Source organism: Ambystoma mexicanum, chromosome 10, assembly GCF_040938575.1.
Source record: "Ambystoma mexicanum isolate Mex_15411 chromosome 10, UKY_AmexF1_1, whole genome shotgun sequence".
Classification (NCBI taxonomy): Eukaryota; Metazoa; Chordata; class Amphibia; order Caudata; family Ambystomatidae; genus Ambystoma; species Ambystoma mexicanum.
In genome coordinates, this window is record NC_090932.1 from 299,878,547 (window position 1) to 299,896,015 (window position 17,469).

A 17,469-nucleotide genomic window follows, 5' to 3' on the forward strand; every position below is an offset into this window, starting at 1 on the left:
CGTCTCTGGTCTTTTTCTATTGACTCCTCGCCTGCTGTCCTTCTCAAATTAGTGATCCTCGCCACACCTGCCAGGCAACAGGATTTATTTCAATAGGGCTTACCTTGATTTCTTTGGCTGGGCATTGGTGTCTCCCTGTTCACCATAATAGGATGACCTCCCAAAATCCACCCCCAGGGTTGATTTTGGAAATCCATCTGAACAATCACCATTGTGCTTCTTCACTGTTCACTTTCTAGTACAGCTCAGCGTAGGTCTTGTTGAAGTATCTTCCAAAGTTGCATAGAGTTTGTAATTCTCAACCTCCCTCAGTGGCTCTGCTTGTAGACCCTACTGCAGGAAACTGTTCAATTACCAAAACTAAATCCCATCACTGAAACAAACCTCTGCACCCATCACTCCTAGATTTCCCTGACCTCTTCCAACAGCTTGCCCCACTTCCTGATAGTCTGGAGATTTTAAGTCCGTCTCTGGTCTTTTTCTATTGACTCCTCGCCTGCTGTCCTTCCCAAATTAGTGATCCTCGCCACACCTGCCAGGCAACGAGATTTATTTCAATAGGGCTCCTCTCCGTCTTGGAAATCCTTTTGTCAAGGGTGTCTAGCCATCGAAACTTGGTTTGGATTTTCGTACTGTGGGGTCCCCAATCAACCTGTAGTTTGCTGCCTATACAGCTCCTGTGGAACCTGTATTTACACTATAACCGGTAGCTGTCTGACTTCCACTTATTTCTATATAGAGATATTCTTAACTTTTCTGATTTTTTTTTTTAAAACCCATTCTTTTTCGTATACATGCGCTCTATTTTTAGTTGTAATTGACTGTAATAAATGTATTTCATGATGATCTTTACAGAAATGATATTGTTCATATACTGTTGGCCTGTCTATTCTTTTTATTTAATTTTTTATTTAATGATTATAGTTTTAGTTACAAAACATTTTTCATTTGGTGAGTCCAATCTTACGATTGGCAATAAGACAGGGAAAATGAAGGTAGGAGAAATAAAGATGGTGAAAGAATACATTTGGGAAACAATACAATTAAGAAGACATGATTGGTTTGAAGACCTGTCCGGTAAGTTCAGTATGTACGAATTAACAGCGTTTCCTTTTTTTTGTAGAGTTAAGTTCCCCTTTAAGGCTAAAGAGGGTTCAATGAGGACAAATAATCCTTTCCAAACATGTGGGACCAGAATTGTACGATTTTGAATGTCAACTTCTTATTTGTGCCAATCATCAGTGTTGACCATCCTTCTTGGGGTGTCAATTCAACAAATACAGTGGGAAGCATGTCCGCATAGTCGTCTTTCTTCATTGAGAGCTTTGCAGTCCATGATAATGTGACGCAGTGACTGTTTCATCTTTACGTTGACAGAAGCGACAATAAGAGGAAGTCTGCCCATCTCGTTTCCTTAGTGCCAAGTACTTTGTTGCTCGGTAGCATGCTTAATCTTATTCGGGGGAAGAGATCTCTAGTTTGCCAACAAGGAAATAGGGCAAGATACAATGGTAGCTGGTTTAGTTCTCTGGTTTCATTTACACCTCTTATTGCAAGCTTGTGTAAAGATTCTTTTTCTCCATTGTTTCGATCCAGTCGGATCTTTGGATTTTCCTTTTAACTTCCAATGGGCGCTGAATTAGTTTCCCTTGAGCAGTCCAGGCTGTCGACTACAGCCTTCCTTCCATAATTTCAGTAGGGAGTTTGAGATGAAGTTGTTCTGTCTCCTAGGATCGCAATTGATGGAATCGTTTCATCCAGTAATAGTTTCATGTAGAGGTCCATGGTTTTCCAAGTTACAATCGATCTTAATGATTGCAAAGCCAGTTCGAAGCGAATGCGTCGGATCGGTGTTAGGCAAGATTGTATGCAGTACCCTTTGGGTGCACTACAACAACCCTGTCTTCCTGGCAATAGGAACCCAACCTTTGGTACAAGTCCGTACTACACAGGTTGGTAGTGTGTTGAGCAGCCAGGGTCAATGTGAGCTGTAGGGGAGTTACACAGAGATCCACAGTGACAAGTATTCAAATAAACTCTTACAAGGTTTCTTGATTAAACAATTATTAATTTATTAGTCAGTTAGAATAAGCCTTCTTCAGAAGGGAGCAATATAAAGCATCACACAAATATACTTCAAACATACACACTCCTAGTTTTCTAAATCAGCAATTACCCATTTGGGATGACACACAGGCACTACCTACACCCTCAAGTGACTTCAATAGCTAGGGTGCTGTTGGCATTAATATATTACTGTGGCATTTAGAAGATTCTTGGGAGTAGTGTTAAAGAGAAGAGAGTTCAGAATAAAACAAGTATTCACCGTTATTCTTCAATAGGTAAGTACTTTAAAAAATAAACCCCTACTGCAAAGTCAGTTAACCCTTTCCTGGAAGGAAGACACAACCCATAAGCAGAAGAGAGAATAATTCAGGGTGCCAGGCCAGCCAATGTTAAGTTAATCAGGGTGAACTGAAGCACTTATTGCAGGTAAGTAGAAAGTATTTTCCAATGTTTAAAAAGTCTTGGTAGAATAGAAGAAATCAAAGTAGGGTCACAAGCTGGTTAGGCTTGTGAGGTAAAGAAGCTCTAAGCAAATCTACAAGGGCAACCAAGACAAGTCTCCAACGAGGAAAAGCAAGGTGGCACCACAAAAGGTAAGTGCTCTCAGACTTTACTGTGCCTTTAGGTTGAAGAAAAGGTACAGCAGATGACTTCTGTTGTTGTGCAGATCTCCCTATTCCTGGGCCTCAGTCGTGCGGACAAGAGGGAGGACTTCTGGGGACTCCTGCACTGCAACGGTCACCGGTCGCAACCGGCGATCTTCCAACAAGTGGCACTTCGGTGTTTCAGCTCCTCGCGTCTACTGCAAATAGCAACACTGCAGTTCCTGGCTGTCGAGATGGGCTTTTCTTGCCTCTGGGGTCCTGCACTCTGAGATGGCTCAGGCTCGGCCAGTCCTGCTTCCTGGGATTCCGGAGGATCTTTCTGGAGCTCTTGGCCAGTTTAAAAGCCACGCACCCAATCTGGTGTTCCTCTCCCTGGCTATTCGGTTCCAGCAGCAACTGCAGTGGAATTTCAACCAGCTCCGAGAGGATGTCCAGGTGGCTTACTTTGGAGTTGATTGGTCCCACCAACTCAAAGGGAGAAGTCGTCCTTGAAGGAGCTTCTCTGTCGATACTAATTTAGAGTTTCAGCATAGCAGCAGGGCTTCACTGGGTAAACCAACGGTCCAGGAGTTGCGGCAGGCGTCGTCTTAAAGTTCTTCTTCGGATTCCTTCGCCCAGTGGTCGACTCTGCCTTCCAAGCAAAAAAGTCTCGCCTTTTAAGTAGGTTTCTCCCATTCATTCCAGCCCAGCTGTCAGTCCCAGCAGAGTGGCTGTCCTTGCCAGACATCCGGCAGGCCAATCACCTAAGGGTGTATTCCTGTCTCCTAGTAGACGAAGCACATGGAGTTTCGGGCACCTCCCTCACTTACTGCCCCCGCCAGACATCCTGGAGCTAGAGGCGGCGTGAATCCCGCCAAAGACCATACTAACAAAGGGACCAAACCTGGTTTGGCGCGCAGAGTAAATCTCAAGAAGCACCTTTCCACAAAGAAATGGCAAAATAAAAATACCGGGGCCATTTTGACAAAAAGGGCACCTTTTGGGTGCTTTACTGCAGCCTCAAACGCAGCCCGCAGTAAACGCACACTGCGGTAGTTAAAAGTAAACCACTGACACCAGCCATTCATCGAGGAAAGGGTAACATAAAAAAATGTTACATGAGAAGCTAGACAAAGGGGATACTAAGTAACCCCTCCAGCACCCTATTGTAAGATCGTGTGTGCTCTTTCTAGAAAGTTACAAACGTAGGTAGAGTAAATTTCACTTTACTGCTCTTGGAAACAGTAGTTTATCCAAGAGAAGGTATTTAAACGTTGGGGAAATCTGGAAGACCTCTCTGTGTCACTGCATTGAAAGTGCTGTGTGATACAATGTGAAAGATGCCCCCTATGAAGTTTGTCGGACTCCACAACCAAAAGAAGCAGAGTTCAAAATCACATTAAAATACATGGGAGAGTGGGGGAAAAAGGGTCTCTTTCTCCAGGCAAAACAATCGAAGTCCTAGAGTCAGCAAAAGAGCTGGGGTGGGTCTCTAAGATAGAGAGGAATTAGCACATTTCTGAGAATTCTCCCTAACAATCGATAATGATTTTGGTAAACCAAGAATTTTCTTTCAGAATGTTGCTTCAAGTAAATCCCATATATTCCAGTGTAAATTTATCATGGATTCTGCTCCATAGGTAAGGATTGCCACTACTTTTGATCTATAGATTTCTCCTTGTCGAGCTAGGGCTTCTGTTTTCGTTTGAAGCTGATCTGCCCATTCCTTTTCACATTTGCTTTGATTCAGCCATACTCCAAGGTATTTGAGACATTTAACTTATTCTAGTTTTTTTGAGTGTAGGAATGTGTGTTTTCTTTTTCCTTGGTTGAGTTAATGGCAAGTGGTATTTTTTTGATGTATTGATCTCAAGGTCATTTTCTGCTACGCAACTCTCCAGCGCCCGAAGGTGTTTTTGCAACCCAACCTGATTTCTGTCCAGTAGGACAAGATCGTCCGCGTACATTAGATATGGAACCAGCGTTTCATTTAATATCGGAGGATTTGCTGTAGGCAGGTTCTGTGTTGGTTTGATGTCTGAAGTGTAAAGGTTGTATAGAGACGCAACCTTGCTTTAATCCATTCCATGAAGAGATTGCATTTGATAACGCGCAACTACGTGCTAGTCTGACTCAGACTTTTGTATTTGAGTATATGGCCTTAATGCACTCCACTATTTCCGGCGGGCATTTCCACCTTGTTAATTTTTGCCAGTTTCTTCCGGTTGACGCTATCGAATGCTAGTTTAAAGTCTATAAAGACCACCGAAGTTTGGCTTTTGTTCTTGATGGCATCCAGTTTAAGTAGATTTAGAATAAAGAGGTTGATGTTGGTTCCCACGCCTTGTATAAATCCAGTTTGTCTGGGGTCTCTTCTATTGTTGTTTTTTGCCCACCCAGTCAGACGCTGTAGAAGAAAGAATGCAAACGCTGAGTGGATCCAAAAGTGCTATGGGTTGATAATTGCTAGGTACGGTCTTGTCTCCTTTTTTTGTAGATGGGTATTAGTATGGCCAGTGTCCAGGTTGTTGGGATTTGCTTGAAGGCAATGACTAACGCAAAAAGGTGGAAGCAGAACCCGGCTCAGGCCTCCGGGTTCGATTTTAGCAGTTGGTTATTGAGGCCGTTCTCACACCTAAGAGTGAAGGCAAATGGCTCAGTCACATTATCATTGGGAGCGTCAGGGCTAACCTGGTGAAATCTCTCCATAACACTGCTGGTTTATCTTAAACCAAGTCCAGAGGGCATCTGCAGGCTCCACCCATAACCAGTTCTATTCTTGGTGACCAGATATCCAGCAGCTGGTCCCCTGCTGGATCAGGAATGTGCCCATCCTCCTTCCACACTATGGCTTTAAGATTTACAAGACTCGGGAGAAGGTCTATTAAGCACAATAGGTTATTCAAGGGCATTGAGGTAGGTGCACAGCTGGTGGTGGGTACGGTCTACACTAATGCATAACAATACTGTGAACACAGCATTGCTTTTTTTTTTTGTTCAGATTGAAATAGTGTCCACCCGTTCTCATTGAGAACCTAGAACTGGGATTATAAGTGTCTACAATAATAACTTTTTCTTTTCGCAATGTGCAGGGTTTTAACATGGAGGATCTGGTAGGGGAAGGGGAAAAAGCTGCGGCAGAGAATCAACAACCTGCGGCAGATTCAGACTCTGATGAAGGCGTCAAAACAGGAGGGAAAAAGTAAGTAGCAGATTGTGCTAACATCCTCGTTTGCGACAGCTAGCCACAATGATGGGCTGCCCACATGATCTCAACATCAGCTTGCACACCCTAAGAGAGCAGCAAAGATTACTGTTGTGCCCTTTCAATGACATAGAATTCGGCATGGGTTAGCAAAGATAACTGGGGTGGGGTGGGGGGGGGTATTGAGCTGCAGTCTGGAAGGCCTGAAAGAAGATCCACATCTTCAAATTCTATCAAAACTGGTAGGTTGGGATGTTGGTACTGGGGAAGCTAGTTCCATGGAGGAGTGCCAGGAACCACAAATCTCTGCCTCCCCATTGTAGAGGATTTGATGGAATGAGCGGTTGTTTGAACAAGTTCTTGTTAAATGGTAATTTTCTTTGACTTGTGGATGTGGAATAAATTGAAGAAGTTTCCTGGTCCGTTTCCATGTAATGTTTTGTAGAGGACCCGAAGCTGCTCGCGAAAAGTGTTTAGATAACCAGTCGGGATGGAGTGTTCTGGATAATTTGCATTTTGTGTATTATAGTGGAATTGGCGCCTCCTATTACAGCATTTAAGTGTCCCAGTGTCTTGAGTGATAAGTGCTTAAGTTAAAGAAAGAAGTGATAAAAGGTTTTGTTTCTTTATTATATTAAAATGTTTTATTCTTCCATTTAAAGTTTGTGTCTGTGATTCAGTAAATCCCATCCCATGGAGTCCTATGGAACTCCATGTGAATGGGACCTTACCGGCATGCTGCTGCCCGTAATATCCAGGTAATACTGGGATATCGGCCAACAGACAGTAAATGCAGTTCAAATGGATTGTGTCCTCCAATATATTCCACATCTTTGACATGTAATGTCCACAGCTGTGCTGCTTTGGAAATTTTTCGGCAGAGGCCGTCCTGCGTCGGGTTGATGTCCCTCAAAGGCCTCTGTCGTGGGTGACGCCATCTGATGTTATAAATAGAACGCACAGCATCCGTAGCCTCAGTTCTGTTTTTTCCGCGAACGTGTTTGCTTCAAGAACTCGCCGCGCCTCGTGTTATCTACTTCCAGAAAGTCGTCTTCTACCCCACTGACTCCACGGTCTGGATTTAAAAAGTGCTGGGACTGTAAGTCCAAAATGTCCATCATGGACCTGCATCGTATCTGCTTGTGGTGTCTGGACGAGAGCCATGATACCGACTGCTCGAAGTGCCAAGACCTTGCGGGAGCGTAAGGAGAAATTGCAGGTAGATCGGGTTTCCAAACCCTGTAAAACCAAAAAGTCTACCATCTTTCTACCGACAATTCGAGGGGTGAATCTCCCCGTCGGTGGGAGCCCAGGGGATCTCGGTCCCGGAGTGGTTCCTGCCACTCGTCCTCGTCGAGGCACTCCCGGAAGCAGCGTCACCGTTCGCCTTCCCCGTCCTCGTCGGATGATGGCTCTGCAAGGAAAGTGGCTTGTCCCACTAAACGCTCTATTCCAGAGGAATGGCAGGTATTCAGGGAGAAAATGCTGGCGATTTTTCAATCCCAGGACACAGTTCGGTCTGCGCCTTTGGTGGAAGCCGGCAGGGATTAGCCTCGGTCCGATGCTCGCGCGCCTTCGGGCCCGGCCTGTCGGTGTGATAAGCCCCGGGAACTGTCGAGGTCCTGTTCGGACAAGGCTCTGGTAGATCGCCAGAGACGTGCAAGATCCAGTTTGCAGTCTTCGTCCCCAACGAAACCGTCGAAATCTGGGAAGGTGCGGAGGACAGCGTTCACACCATCAGCGCCGTGTCCGTCGAGTGCGGCTTTTGGGGCTTAGCCTTCGGTCCGACCCTCAGAGCCTTCGGGCCCTTGTCGACACCGAAGCCGTCGGCACCCTCGATGCCAACAGGACCTAATGGCCAGAATTTGCTGTTGGAGGCCCCTGTGGCTGTGGATCCTCCGGGAAAGGCTTGATCTAAGACTGTAAGGCCTGTTCTTGACTCCAGGTCCGCTCCTGTCCCTAGGAAGGAGTTCTTTCATTCTCTGCTGGACATTTGAGGATGAGGATGAGGAGAGGTCTGATGTGGAGTTATTTTGATACTCCTGGTGAAACGCCTGAAGCTCCTGACATGGTATTTTCTGAGGACAGTCAGTTGGAGGATCTGAGTCAATGTTTACATGATACCAGTGGCCTTGACACATCTCCTGAGATGGCGATTGGTAGCCCAGAGCCTGTGACTCGTGCTGAATCCCCCTATTGGAGGTTGATGTCGAGAGTTAAGGAGTACCTAGGGTGGTCCGGCCCTCCAGTTCAATTCGATCAGGATGACCTGAATGACATTTTAGATCAGGGGCCGTCCACTGGCCCAGTGTTGCCTTTTCACATTGCTTTACAGAAAAGGGTGGCTGCTACTTGGCAGACCCCGGAGTCTCTTCCAGCGGTCAACAAGTCATTGACTAAGAAGTACCGCCCATCCAGTAGCGAACCCCGGCTACCTATCCACTCACCCCACTCCTGAGAGTTTGGTGATTCAGGCTGCCATGGCCACCTCTAGGCAGGCGGCGTACCCTACAGTCCCTCCTAATAGGGACGACAAGCGTTTTGATTGTTGGGCACGCAAGGTATTTTCAGCTGGGAGTATGGCACTGAAATCGGCCATCTCTACCTGTGCCTTGGCGACATTTTCACACACTCAGTGGAATTCTCTCTAGCGACTGAGCATATTCCCGAAGGGGAAGAAAGGGATGGGTTTCTTGCTATTGTGTAGGATGGCAAGGATGCCATGTGTGAATCCCTTCAGTCTGGGTTGGACACGGCTGATAGTGTTAGCCGGTCCATGGCTGCGAGCACCTTGATACGCAGGTTTGCGTGGTTGCGGAAGTCTGGTATTGCTCCAGATGTGCAGGCCCGTCTTCTCAACATGCCCTTTGATGGTTTCATTTGTTTGGCAGCAAGGTTGACGAGGGCCTTGAGAGGTTGCAGACCTCCACCGCACCTGCTAAATCTTTGGGCGCAGCTGTGCGTCAACCTCCGCCTTTTCGTCCTAGGGCACAGCAGGGCAGTTACTACTCCTCTTTTGGTAGAGTGAGGGTAGCGACTAGAGTAGCGACTAGTCAAAGGGGCCACTGTAAAAGTACCCGTGATGGTCGGGGAAGAGGTGCCAAAGCCGCTCAAGCAGCTGCCTCCTTTCCCTTCAGGCACTGCTGCAGCCGCTCTGAAACAGCTATGCAGCCATGTCCCATTGTTTGCCGGTTAAGGGCAGGCTGTCTCAGCATCTAGAAGAATGGGGAGCCATTACATAAGATGCGTGGGTTCTGGAAACAATAACCCACGACTACTGCCTACCCTTCCTAAGTCAGCCTCACGACAATCCACCGGGGAAATCTCTCTTTGAAGATTCCGGATCTGCTCCTTGTGCAGGAAATCTTGACCCTGCTGGAGAAAGGCAGTATTGAACTAGTGCCTTTGGCGGAGAGGAACAAGTTCTGATATTCCCCATATTTTTTGATTCCCAAGTAAGACTGAGGACTGAGACCCAAGGGCTGATATTCCCCATATTTTTTGATTCCCTAGAAAGACTGAGGACTGAGACCCATCTACTTGAACAAGTTCCTCAGGAAGGACAAGTTCAAGATTGTCAGCCTTTCTCAGGTCCTTCAGGCCCTTCAACTTCAGGATTGGTTGGTGTCTCTGGACCTACAGGATGCTTCGTTCTTGTGCCAATCGATCCAAAGCACAGAAAATACCTGAGGTCTGCAGCTGGCAACTTGCACTTTCAGTTTCGGGTCCTGCCATTTGGATTGACCTCTGCCCAAGGGTATTCGCCAAGCTCGTGGTGGTGGCAGCGTCTCTCAGGAGAGGTGGGGTTCAAGTCTACCCCTACTTGGACTGGCTAATCTGAGCACATTTTCTGAACAAGCCTTGGATCATCTCAGCCTCATCTGCCGCTCCCTTCACAAGCTAGGCTTCTCCCTAAATTTCAAGAAGTCACATATGACACCTTCTCAACAGCTCCAGTACATCGGCGCTGTGTTGGACACATCCTTGGGGAAGCGCTTGCCACCCAAGGTGAGGGCTCATCACATTGTACAGATGGTCAACCACTTTCAACATGCCCAGAGTCTTCCGACTTTCGAATTCTTAAGGTTCTCCAGCATGGGGTCTGGCATGGATTCACATGCTCATGAATATTCCCCGTCGTCAGGCTGGGAATCCTCGGTAAAGAAAAAACCAGTATCAGTTTCGTTTCTGATCTGTCTTTCGTAGTAATAACCAATCACTGGTCTCTGCGTCATACTGACCACAGCCAATGACTGCCCTCTACCTAAGCACCGCCTCTGGCAGCCATCTTCAGATTTTTACCGCACGTTCATGTGTTGGGATCCTCGTGCTATTGCTCTCGAGCGTTAGTGCTATTTTTTCACATTTTTTCTCAAAAAACTTCGTTTTTTCGGTCAAAAGAGCCTCAAGCTCCACCGACTCTCCATCCGATCAACGGGGACCCGTGTCGGATTCGTCTGCGCCCCTCAAGGGTGAAGATCTCGTCGAGCTACGCTTTTGGAGGAATCCAGAAGTTTCTCAGGCCCGGACATGGCCCAGGAGAAGGGAAGCTCGACGCCCGGAAAGCTGTTCAGGATCTGCCCTGGATGCCAGCTGCAGAACGTCTTTAAGGAGGACGAACACTCCTTTTGTCTCTACTGCTTACATGAGGACAAGACGCACGTGGAGAAGGACTGTGCGTTTTGCGGCAATATGTCGGAGCGGACCATGAAGGACCGCCACCAACGTCTCGCCAACTGGCTGGAAGGGAAGAGCCCGTCAGGCGAGAAGAAGAGGAAGAAGTCCGAGCGGTCTTCTAAGACCTTTGAGGACGCCCCGGCGACGGGGGTCCAACACAAGGCCAAGCACCGCGATTCCGCTGGCACCGGGAGCGCCGAACGGTCGGGCTCTACGGGCGCCAGGCAGGGCGCACCCTCCCCGGCACCTTCAGCCACGAGCCAACGCTCTGGGTCGGGTAAGAGGAAGGCCGAGCACCCGGCGAAGCTCCTGGAGAGGCCCCGGTCGAGCTCGAAGGCCCCATCGGAGGGGGAGCGAGGCAGTGTCCCCCCCTCAAGGATAAGGCGGTGAGCGCACCTAAGGTGGTGAAGGCCTTAATTCATCCGGCCAAGCCCTCTATCGAAACTGTCGCGGCGGCCCTGGCTCAGCCTGTGGAGGCTACACCAGCGGTGGCGACCTCGGGGCTCAGAGTCTCCCTGCCACCTCGGAGGGAGTCCTCTTTTGTGCCCATCGATAGGACCCCCGTGAAATCCCCCGTGGGGAAGAAAAAGGGGGGGCAGGGCGTCGTCGTAGATTCGGCCTCAACCTCAGAGGAGGAGCTGGTCGAGGTCTTAAGCCACGGCCTCGGCGTGGAAGAAGACCGGCCCGTCGGGATGGATCCCGACGCAGGTGACGACGACATCGTCGAGGGTACCGACGGGGCCCCTGATCGCCCGTCGGATTCCCCTCTGCCAGCGCCGCGAGACAACTCTGTGGCCATTTTGTTGGCTATGCAGTCCTTATGCTCAGAGATGAGGACGAGACTACCGTTGCCGACGGAACCTCTCCCGTCGGGGGACCCAGAACCGGGTCCTTCTGGTGTTCCCCCTACCAAGAAAAGAAGGATCCACCCTCCACCTCCTTTTCAGCCGTCGCGTCCCTTCCAGCCCTCCTCCCCGTCCACCCGAGGGGATGATACGGGGACTGACACGGCAGCGACGGGTACGGACGACGAGGTATACGACGAGGATGTACCGTCGTCGCCTCCCACCAGGGCTTCTCCGCCCGACGAGATTGGATCGTTCCACTCCATGATCACCAGGGCATCCGAGCTTTTCCAACTCTGCCCTGAGGAGAAGAAGAAGGAAGGTTTCCTTTAACAGCGGCGCGAGGTCAAGAGGAAGACGGTCCTCGCAGTGCCTCTATTGGACGACATTTGGGATGAGGGCCTCACCCTCCTCAAGAACCCTTCCACGACGCCAGCTAGAAGAGACCGGTACGAGAAGAAGTACCGGGTCCCGGACACGGCCCCCCTGTGTCTCCGGGCGCAGCCTACCCCGGACTCCGTCGTCTTCGCGGCGGCCAGGAAGAAAGCGGGGGGGGGGGGTGCGGCCTCCACATCGACTTCCCCACCGGACGGCGAGGGAAAGAAATTGGACGCTATGGGACGCAGAGTCATCTCGTCTGCAGCGACGACGATTAAAGCGGCCAACGCCTTGGCTATCGTGGCCCGCTACGACAGGGAGTTCTGGTACAAACTGGCTCCCCTGCTGGACTTCTTGCCGGACGACAAGAGGGCAGAGGCCCTGGAGATCCTGCAGGAAGGTGAGGTGGCTTCGGACCACACCATTACCGTTGCGACAGACATCGCCGACACTGGGTTCCGCCAGTTGGGCAACGGCGTTTGCCTTAGGCGGCGTGGATGGCTCAAGGCTACGGACTTCCGTCAAGACGTTCAGATCAGATTCCTGGACATGCCCTTCGATGGGAACAACCTGTTTGGGAAAACAGTGGACGATTCCCTTCAGGCCATTAAAGCGGACACCGAGACGGCCCGGGCCCTTGGAGTTCTGCAACAACGACGGACGCCCTTTCGGAGCAGCGGAGGCAAGGGCGCCTCCAAAGGTTCCGGCGGCGGTTTCTCCACCTACCGTCAAGCGGCCCGCTCGTCGTCTCAGGAGGCCTACAGAGGACGAGGCAAGTCTGGCGGACCCCGCCGTCGTCGCCAAGGAGGTCAAGGCGGCAAAGCCTCGTCGAAGCAGGATTGAACCGGCCGTGGGGTCGGGCCCCCACCGAAGCACCCCGGTGGGAGGCCGGCTGGCGAGCTTCGTCAGCGTGTGGGAGTCCATCTCCACCGACCGTTGGGTGCTGGACGCCTTGGCCCGGGGCCACGCGCTCGAGTTTCAAAGAAGGGGTCCGCGCGTCCCCCCCGTGGCCAGGAAAGAACTTCACGTCCCTCAACTTCTCCTGGAGGTAAAGGCGATGCTCAGGAAGGGTGCGATCGAACTCGTCCCAAAGAGGCTTCGGGGCTCCGGAGTTTACTCGAGATACTTCCTCGTGAAGAAGAAGACGGGGGGATGGCGCCCCATCCTGGACCTGCGATGCCTGAACAAGTTCATCAAGGCGCAAAAGTTCTGGATGGTCACCCTCCAGCACGTCCTGGGTCAGCTGGAGGAAGGAGACTTCCTGTCGTCGTTGGATTTGGAGGATGCCTACTTCCATATTCCCATCCTAAAGGGGCACCGAAAATTCCTCAGGTTTGTGGTCCAAGGGCGTCATTACCAGTTCAAAGCCCTCCCCTTCGGACTACGGTCGGCACCCAGGGTGTTCACCAAGTGCCTCGCACCAGTGGCGGCGCAGCTGCGCCGCGAAGGGATCCACGTCTACCCCTACCTGGACGACTGGCTCATCCGAGCCAAGACGAGGGAGCTCGCCATGGTTCACATGGCAAGGACCGTCCAACTTCTCACGGACTTGGGATTCTCCGTGAACTACGCCAAATCCCACCTGGTACCCGCGCAAGATGCTCCGTTTCTGGGAGCGAGGCTCAACACAGTGTCCCTTCTGGCCTCCCCGTCGGAGGAGAGGACCAGGACCATCCTGGGCAAGGTGCAGCGGATGTTGGTGGCCGACGCGGCCAAGGTGAGGTCCATCAAGTCCCTCCTCGGAATGATGTCTTCCTGCATCTACCTCATTCCCATGTGCAGGCTCCGGATGCGCCCGTTGCAGGAGTTCCTGGACGTGCGCTGGATCCAAACGACGGGCAGCTTCGAGGAAAGGATCACACTCGACGAGAGTTTCCGACAAGCGATCCGGTGGTGGGGCACCCGCGCGCATCTGACGGCGGGCATGGACTTCCAGACCCCAGCCCACCAGGAGACAGTGACCACGGATGCCTCCCTGGAAGGGTGGGGAGCGCACACCGAAAATCTGCACGCAAGAGGCCTTTGGCTCCTGACGGAGAAATCCCTACATATCAACGTCCTGGAGCTCCGTGCAGTGTTTTGGGCCCTCAGGTCCTTCGTTCCGTCCCTCAAGGGCAAGGTGGTGAGGATCTTCACCGACAACACCACCATGTTTTACATCAGGAAACAGGGCGGAACCAGGTCCCCAGCACTGTCCAGGGAGGCGCAGGACCTGTGGCATTGGGCAGTCGCCCAAGGGATGTTTCTGGTGCCGTTTCATCTGGCAGGGATAAAAAACATCATCGCCGACTCGCTCAGCAGGGAGCTGCGCTCGTGCCACGAGTGGGAACTACGGCAGGATCTAGTGGATCGCCTCTTCCGACGGTGGGGCACACCCCAGATCGACCTGTTCGCAACGGCGACAAACTCCAAGTGCCGGAGGTTCGCCAGCAGGTTTCCCCAGGCGAGGAGCATGGGCGATGCTTTCTCGTTCTCCTGGGAGGGCCTGTTCCTCTACGCGTTCCCTCGTTTGCCACTGCTAATCCGGCTCGTCAACCAGCTCAAGAGGTCACGGTGCAGGATGATCCTCGTCGCACCTGCGTGGCCGAGGCAGATATGGTTCCCGGACCTTCTGGACTTGTCAGCGTCCCCGCCAATCAAGCTGCCGGTGGACGCGTATCTGCTCTCCAGGGAAGGAGGCGCCATCCTCCACCACGACCCGAAATCGCTGAACTTGCAGGCCTGGCTCCTGCAGCGCTAGAGTTTGGAGGATACGACATACCGGCCGACTGCAGAGAGGTTCTTGCAAAGGCCAGGGCGTCCTCGACTCTTAAATGCTACGGACACAAATGGAAGAGGTTTTCTGTCTGGTGCCACGCACAGAAGATTAACCCTCTACGGATTACGGCTCCCCAGGTACTGCCGTACCTGCTGACGCTGGCCAAAGCTGGACTGGCACACGCGTCCATCAAGATTCATCTTGCTGCGATCTCCCGATACACCAGAACCACGGGCCGGTCGTCCCTGTGGTCTCATCGTCTGGTGAAAGAGTTCATGAAGGGACTGTTCAGATCGTTCCCGCCGGTGAAGGCGCCGGCCCCGGCGTGGGAGCTCAACGTGGTGCTGACCAAGCTCATGGGACCTCCGTTCGAGCCTCTGCACTCGGCCCCGTTGAAGTTTCTGACGTGGAAAACAGCGTTTCTTGTGGCCATCACCTCCGCACGACGGGTGGGAGAGATCCAGGCCCTTTCCTGCAAGGCCCCGTACTTGACTTTTCACGACACGAGGGTAGTGCTCAGGGCGCACCCCTCCTTCATGCCCAAGGTACCGTCAGACTTCCATCTCAACGAACCCTTGGTGGTGCCTGTGTTCTTCCCGTCGCCTTCGTCGCCGGCTGAGAGGACTTTGCACTCGCTGGATGTGGCTAGAGCGCTGAAGTTCTACGTGGACCGCACAAAGTGTTTTCGGAAGACGTCACAACTCTTTGTGAACTTTGGACCTGTCAATCAGGGGAAGGCTCTCTCGAAGGCTTCCATTTCCAGATGGCTCTCCGGCTGTATCATGTACTGTCATCCGTTGGCAAACCGACCGCTGCCTGGCCGTCCGAGAGCCCATTCCACCAGAGCGATCGCAGCTACCACGGCGTTCCTTTCTGGTGTGCCCCTGCTGGACATATGCAGGGCTGCTACGTGGAGGTCGACGCACACCTTCACGAAATTCTACTGCGTCGATCGGGATTCCAGGGAGGAGTCCAGGGTCGGCCAAGCAGTGCTGCGCAACCTGTTCGCCTGAGGTGAGCCTGGTGAGGAGGTAAGATGCTTAATGTTGAGTTTGATGTAATGCTTAATGTTGAGCCTTTGCCACCTCCCGTGGTTGTGCATGTGTGTACTGCTATGTATTCTTTATTCATGAGCATGTGAATCCATGCCAGACCCCATGCTGGAGAAGGAACAAGTTACTTACCTGTAACTGTTGTTCTCCAGCATGGGTCTGGTATGGATTTACATGCGAACCCTCCCGCCTACCCCTCTGCGGCTCTTCACTTGGTCATACTGCCACTTAACGTGCTTCCAAATCTGAAGATGGCTGCCAGAGGCGGTGCTTAGGTAGAGGGCAGTCATTGGCTGTGGTCAGTATGACGCAGAGACCAGTGATTGGTTACTACTACGAAAGACAGATCAGAAACGAAACTGATACTGGGTTTTTCTTTACCGAGGATTCCCAGCCTGACGACGGGGAATATTCATGAGCATGTGAATCCATGCCAGACCCATGCTGGAGAACAACAGTTACAGGTAAGTAACTTGTTCCATCCGGCCAAGCCCTCTATCGATACTGTCGCGGCGGCCCTGGCTCAGCCTGTGGAGGCTACACCAGTGGTGGCGACCTCGGGGGCTCAGAGTCTCCCTGCCACCTCGGAGGGAGTCCTCTTTTGTGCCCATCGATAGGACCCCCGTGAAACCCCCGGCGGGGAAGAAAAAGGGGGGGGCAGGGCGTCGTCGTAGATTCGGCCTCAACCTCAGAGGAAGAGCTGATTGAGGTCTTAAGCCACGGCCTTGGCGTGGAAGAAGACCGGCCCGTCGGGATGGATCCAGACGCAGGTGACGACGACATCGTCGAGGGTGCCGACGGGGCTCCTGATCGCCCGTCGGATTCCCCTCTGCCAGTGCCGCAAGACAACTCGGCGGCCATTTTGTTGGCTATACAGTCCTTATGTTCAGAGATAAGGACGAGACTACCGTTGCCGACGGAGGAGCCTCTCCCGTCGGGGGATCCTGAACCGGGACCTTCTGGTGCTCCCCCACCCAAGAAAAGAAGGATTCACCCTCCACCTCCTTTTCAGCCGTCGCGCCCCGTCCATTCCTCCTCCCCGTCCACCCGAGGGGATGATATGGAGACTGACACGGCAGCGACGGGTACGGACGACGAGGTATACGACGAGGATCTACCGTCGTCACCTCCCACCAGGGTTTCTCCGCCCGACGAGATTGGATCGTTCCACTCCATGATCGCCAGGGCATCCGAGCTTTTCCAACTCTGCCCTGAGGAGAAGAAAAAGGAAGGATTCCTTTATCAACGGCGCGAGGCCAAGAGGAAGACGGTCCTCGCGGTGCCTCTACTGGACGACATTTGGGATGAGGGCCTCGCCCTCCTCAAGAACCCTTCCACGACGCCAGCTAGAAGAGACCGGTACGAGAAGAAGTACAGGGTCCCTGACGCGGCCCCCCTGTGCCTCCGGGCGCAGCCTACCCCGGACTCCGTCGTCTCCGCGGCGGCCAGGAAGAAAGTGGGGGGGGGGGTGCGGCCTCCACATCGACTTCCCCACCGGACGGCGAGGGAAAGAAATTGGATGCTATGGGACGCAGGGTCATCTCGTCTGCAGCGACGACGATTAAAGCGGCCAACGCCTTGGCTATCGTGGCCCGCTATGACAGGGAGCTATGGTACAAACTGGCTCCCCTGCTGGACTTCCTACCGGACGACAAGAGGGCGGATGCCCTGGAGATCCTACAGGAAGGCGAGGTGGCGTCGGACCACGCCATCACTATTGCGACGGACATCGCCGACACTGGGTTTCGCCAGTTGGGCAACGCCGTGTGCCTTAGGCGGCGTGGATGGCTCAAGGCTACGGACTTCCGTCAAGACGTTCAGACCAGAGTCCTGGACATGCCGTTTGATGGGAACAATCTGTTTGGGAAAACAGTGGACGATTCCCTTCAGGCCATTAAAGCGG

General features: G+C 52.0%; 1 protein-coding gene across 2 annotated transcripts in view; it reads left to right on the forward strand.

Moving 5' to 3' along the window:
- The window catches only part of IWS1 (interacts with SUPT6H, CTD assembly factor 1), a 522,634-nt gene that overhangs the window by 203,122 nt on the left and 302,043 nt on the right, over positions 1 to 17,469 (forward strand). For both annotated transcript variants that reach the window (XM_069617877.1, XM_069617876.1), the window contains exon 6: positions 5,744 to 5,853. In XM_069617877.1, coding sequence (XP_069473978.1) covers positions 5,744 to 5,853 — 110 coding nt within the window. The remainder of the gene's footprint in view (positions 1 to 5,743; positions 5,854 to 17,469) is intronic.